Source organism: Grammomys surdaster, unplaced genomic scaffold (assembly GCF_004785775.1).
Source record: "Grammomys surdaster isolate TR1022 unplaced genomic scaffold, NIH_TR_1.0 125698, whole genome shotgun sequence".
In the NCBI taxonomy this organism is placed as follows: domain Eukaryota; kingdom Metazoa; phylum Chordata; class Mammalia; order Rodentia; family Muridae; genus Grammomys; species Grammomys surdaster.
In genome coordinates, this window is record NW_021620534.1 from 1,988,456 (window position 1) to 1,994,455 (window position 6,000).

General features: G+C 36.9%; 1 protein-coding gene across 4 annotated transcripts in view; it reads left to right on the plus strand.

Moving 5' to 3' along the window:
- Nucleotides 1-5,700, plus strand: part of Stag1 (stromal antigen 1) — a 344,086-nt gene extending 338,386 nt beyond the window's left edge. For all 4 annotated transcript variants that reach the window (XM_028788047.1, XM_028788048.1, XM_028788049.1 and 1 more), the window contains 4 exons: nt 817-927; nt 1,456-1,570; nt 3,515-3,595; nt 3,682-5,700. In XM_028788047.1, the coding sequence (XP_028643880.1) occupies nt 817-927; nt 1,456-1,570; nt 3,515-3,595; nt 3,682-3,705 (331 nt within the window). In that variant the 3' untranslated portion in view covers nt 3,706-5,700. The remainder of the gene's footprint in view (nt 1-816; nt 928-1,455; nt 1,571-3,514; nt 3,596-3,681) is intronic.
- Nucleotides 5,701-6,000: the final 300 nt, after the last annotated feature.

Below are 6,000 nucleotides of genomic sequence, written 5' to 3' on the forward strand. Positions count from 1 at the left end.
CCTGAGTAAAGCTATAAGACAGCTTTTACACCAAAGAATCTTTAAAACCTGAGAAGATAATCTATGTCAAACGTTGAATATCGGTTTCTCAGTGCTAGCAGGCATCAAGAGATTGCCTGTGTGCAGCCTCATGCATAGCATAGCATAGCATAGCATAGCATAGCATAGCATAGCATAGCATAGATAAGGACGCCTACTGTCCTCCTCCCGTACTGTCCTGACTACCACTTACCAATCCCATTAGTCATGGACTGTCTTCCTCCCAAAAGATACAAAAACAGCTTCTTAGAATTTCATGTGACAGATTTTTATCTATGTAACCACTAAATTTTATCACCTATGAAATGGGAGGAGGGCCATATATGTACTGTTTCCCACATTCCTTTAATATAGAATACAGGTGAAGATTTGATTTCATAGCACTAAGAAACTGTGTTATAAGGACTTATGAGTTAATACTGAAGCCAGCATCATATGTTCTTTAGGGCCTTGCTGCCCAGCTATGTACACAGTGCATAGCAGCTTGAATCAGAAGTCTGGGAATGCTCTTATTTGACAGAGATTGGGCCATAAAGCTAACACACAGTGTGAGGATTAATAGCACCCTAGCCATTTCTTATGGAGTCTTAATGATATTTGTTGTTGTTGTTATTATTATTATTATTATTATTAACAACTTTGTTATTCACAAAACAGTGGGATAAACTGAAGTCCCTTACATGAAGATTTAGCTAGCCAACCATGGTTTCAGTAGCATGAGACTAATTCCGTGTATACATTATCTGTTGCACAAAATAAATAATAGTATTCTCTCAGTCCCCAGATGCAGATCTCTTGGTTAGGCCAGCCGAAGTTAGAAGACTTGAATCGGAAGGACAGAACAGGAATGAACTACATGAAAGTGAGAGCTGGAGTAAGGCATGCTGTGTAAGTGTCCAGTTGACATCACAAGCACAGAGCAGCTGCTGCATGGTGCTGGTCACTTGGATGTCTGCTTCTTAGTAGTTAAATGAGTTCTTGGACATGTTCCTCAGCAAGAATGACTGCAGAGGACGTGGGCTCTTGAAGCTTCCTACATCAAATCCTAGTGCTGCCACTCTCCAGGATCATAGACACAGCCATGTTCTAAACACCTGTCTCTTGGGTTCCTTATTTGTAAAATTTAGATATGATTGAACAAAATTTGAAGGGAACTGATACATAGCTAAATATTTCACTGTTTATATATAAATATTTTCTTATTAAAATTAATCCTACTTCTTACAAGTTGAAGTGAAAATTTGAGTGAACCTAAGGGAATAATCCTTTTGTTGCGTGTAAGCCTAAATTTCTTTGAGTTCAGTATAACTTGTATAGTCTATAGGTCATAATTAGAAGAAAGTGTGCTATCTAAGAAAGACCTAGGACTCCATGCTGGGCAAGTCTCAACAGCTTTCCGAACACCTTTTTTACCAGTCGGGGTCTAATGGAGGAAGATGCTGAGCCTATCTTTGAAGATGTGATGATGTCATCACGGAGCCAGTTAGAAGACATGAATGAAGAGTTTGAAGACACGATGGTTATTGATTTGGTAAGGAATTTACTGGTTGGTTTATTTGGTTTTCTTTTATAGTATATAAGGGGATTAGAATTTAAAATTATATTCTTGCTATAGAGAGGCCTCAGTGAGGAGTGGTGACCATTATTGAACATCAAGATGAACTTATTAGGTGGTGTTTTTAAGCTGCTTTTAAGCTGTCATATTTTGGATCCTAGCAAAAAGAAGCTGATTTTGTATTCTTTCAGAAATACTCACCCCTGATCTTTTGGCACAGCTTGTGTATTTGGCATCTTATATTTTAAGTTGGAACCTGAAATATATACTGTGTTCCAGCATGTGACCATCAGATGTAGAATGTGGACCTTGTATATTCAGTTCACAGAGAGTATCTTTGAGATAAGATGAATATAGACTAGCTAAAGATGATACAAAAACTTTTTTTTTTTTTATAAATAATAGTGCATGGAACTGTGGTTTTTACAGTTTCACTACATAGCCCAGCATGTTGGTACACACCTGTAACACCCAGGAAGGGATGGGAGTTTGAGACAAGTTCAAGACTAGCCTGAACAATATACTGAGATTCTGTCTCAACATACAAACTGTTGGAACTGTGGTCAGTGGTATGTGTATAGCATGCTGAAGGTCCCCAAATTTAATCTTTAATACCAAAAGGAACTAAAAGGATAAAATTGTTATTGGTAATACTTAACACTAAAATGTAGTTATAGCTGAAATGACATGAAGGAAAAACAGCCAATAGACTCAATGAAATAAGACTGACTGGATATTTGACAGTCGTTCACACTAGCTGACTGGTAGGTTAGAGCTCACTATATACTGCTTTCCCAGTGTTGGCTACAGCTGCCATAGCAAATATCAATTTGAGTGGCTTGAATTGTCAAAAGTCAAGTGAAACAGTTGATTTTGAGTACTCCTTGGCTTGTAGATGGCTGGTTTCTTCCAGTGTCTTTATAGCTGGTAAAATGGATCATCAGGTAAATGTGCTTTGCTGCTAAGCTTGATCCCCAAGACTCCCATGGTAGAAGGAGAGGAAGGACTCCCCCACTGTCTTTCATGGTCTTTCCTAAGAAGTTACCCTTCTAAGGACACCAGTCATTTGAATCCATTTTATTGAAAAATTTCACTACTTTAAACTCTGTTAGAAGACCTATATTCAAATAGACCCATGTTCAGAAATGCTTGGAGTAAGCACTTCAACATGTAAATCAAAGATGACATAATGCAGCATGGATTATTCTGTGTTATATATTTAGAACCTTTCATAGAACTTTGCTGCCCTACATCTGCCCCAAAAGCATTCCATCTATCTACTTTGGAAAATTCACTGATATTCAACATGTAATTCATTGTTTTTGTAATAACTTGATGTCTTCAAAGAGAAGATGTTTTCTGTATTTTAAGTCCAAAATGGCTAAGCTAGCTGTTAGGCACTCTTGCTTACCTTCCAGAGGACTGTGTTCAATTCCCATAACCCACATCAGATGATTCATAGCTGCCAGTGAGTCTAGCTAGCACTAGGGGGCCCAACAAACACTCTCTTCTAGTTTCCTCAGATGCATACCACATACAGACACAACATTTCAAAAATAAGCCAAGAGCAGTGGCACATACCTTTAATTTCAGCACTCCCTAGGCAGAGGTAGAAAGGTCTCTTAATATGAAGCCAATTTGGTCTACAACAGCAAATTTCAGGCCCGCCAGAGCTACATAGTAAGACCCTGGCACATAAAAGAACAAAACAAAAAAAGCATACAAATTGAAACTTTTTGTCTTTTGATAATTCAAGTACTATTGCATTTTTAAAATCTATACTTTATATACAAGCCAGATTATCATTCTCCTTTTAAATTTAACTCTTAAATGTTTCTACGTGTTTATCTACTGTCAAAAATGTTAGCTATTAGTACAGTTCATCTCACAGTTAGAATAATTAAATGATTCTCTTTTCAGCCCCCATCAAGAAATCGGCGAGAGAGAGCTGAGCTAAGGCCAGACTTCTTTGACTCTGCAGCTATCATAGAAGATGATTCAGTAAATATCAAATCATTACTGCCTTTTATTTATAGTTTCTTGGCCCTGGGGATATATAAAATAATTGTACTTCTTATTTTTTCTAGGGATTTGGAATGCCTATGTTCTGAAGTCTGAAGAAAATTTACAAATCTGGAACTCTATTATTTAGAGCTAGAGGCCTATATACTGTGATAGCTTGTATGGGGGAAGAAACACTTTTGATGTGATCAGATTTGTTTTGTAATCAAATGATTAAAGGTTGGTCCCTTTTGCAGTGACAGAGCAGCATGTCAGTCACCCATGGAAATGTTGGTGAATGTCACCTCGGAAAGACTGACCAAAAAAATCATTTGTACTCTAATGTTGGACTTATCTCAGTACAGATGTGTGTGTGTTTTTCTGAAAGGAGGAAGATATTTTAAATTTTTAAAACAGCTGTCAAAATAAACACTGTTATACACCTGTTTTATGAAAATTCAGCATTGAGTAAAAAAAATATTTTTAACTTTATTTTCCTGTTGTACAATTTAAAAACCGTTTTAACATTTTGCCTTTTTATGTTTTAAAAGCTAACCATTTTTATTAAACTATGAGTAAGCAGCTCGTTCTAATCGCCGAAGAGTGTTTTTGGAGCTCGCTGGGTTTTGTTGACCTTGTAAAGCAGACATTGAAGGAACAGAGCATGGACAAGCTAAAATAGAGTTCTAAACATCGTGCATCTCTGCCAAAAACCACACGCCTCTGTGGATGGATGTGAATCCCCAGATTTTGTATACTCTTGAATAAAAAGGTTTATTTTTATTTATAAGTGGGCATAAAATAAGTGCCCCTGCAGCCATTTTTCCAACAGATGCTGTACACCATTCATTTTCTATAGAATAGTGAGATTCAAATACAGCGCATTTTCTATTGGTCTTTGTTCTGTGCATTTTTAGCAACTTCTACCAGCAAATAAAGTATTCTCAGTAAAACAAAAACGGTTCTCAAGTTATCGGTCTCACTGTTATTAACACTTGTTTCATGCCCTACCAAAGTCATGTTACACAGACTTCTGTTTTCTTAGAATCATGAATTTTTTCTTTGACATTCAGACGTAATTTTAAGATGTGTAACGTAACTGTCTTCTTCCCATGCACTCAATATCCCCTCAACCCATTAATTTTGTGAAATTGTTTATCAATCATAGATGTATGTGCTGCATAGAAGTCTGTGCTTAGAGGGTAGCATTCTAAGCTTACCCTGAAATACAGCTACATTTCAGTGTTAAGTGTGCATATTAAGAAAAAATCTTTTGGAGAAAGAAATTCTGGATCTCCGGGACAGTCTTCAGTGGCTTAGAGTTACAATCAACTTACTTTTGTGACTTGCTATTCTTTTTAAAATCCATGTAGCTTTTCCCTGATTTTAGTGTAGGCTTCCAAATTTCCAAACCAGTCTGTCCACAGCTGTTTCTTGGCTGGTTTTTAAAATAGCTACAACAGAATTGAGAGGCTTTCCCTTTTTACCAAAAATGAAGAACATTTTTTAAAAGTATATTAACTCTATGATTATCTTTTGTGTGGGAAAATAAAACATGATTTTATTCATCCTTTTAGTAGACAAGATTTTTCTCAACATTTGTACAGTTCAAAGATTTAAAAAAAAAATTCTTGGTCACCAAAAATGTTTTACCTACTAACTCAGCAAGTCCTAGGCTCCAGTTAAGACATCTGGGGCCTCGCTCTCTTCTAGAAATGTGGGCTTCACTGGAACTCAAGGGGCAGGAATGAATGGACAGTACACCTCAGCCCTGCCTCACTATAGTTCTTGGCCAGGGACCCAGCTTTGAGTAGCCCTGGAATAAGCACAGATAATCCTTTGCCTGACAGTCTCCTGTGAACAACACATGCTGATTTAAGGGTTACAGACTACCATGCAACAACAAAGGCGGCTTAATCTCTACTCCAGTGGGTATCCAAGTTCAGTTTGAAGTCAATCAAATTTTTGTATTTTCAGTGTCTCCTTGATTGGTTTTGCTAGTAATTCTGTAAATTGTACATTTGCAATATGATGGTTTTTTTTTTCCTTTTTGTACAATTTGAAACTGATGCTTCACCTTTCCTTTAATAAACTATTCAAAATCAGCCTTGTAGTTGTCATCTTCTCACTGCTCTTGGGCAAGGATTATGGACAGTTTCCTTTCTGCTGCCCTTGAGAGTTTGGTCCTTCAGATGATTTGTTAAATGATAGTAGTTTGGTGGGTTTTGTTTGTTTTGTTTGAGACAAGGTCTCACTTTAGAACAGGCTAGACCCAAATTCACAGAGCCACCTCTTCTGCTTCTGAAGTGCTGGAAGTAAATGCATTTACTACTGTGCCTGACTGTGATGTTTTATGTTTAAGGGGAAAATAATTAAGAATTGCTCACAAGTTTTCTCTAATTCCT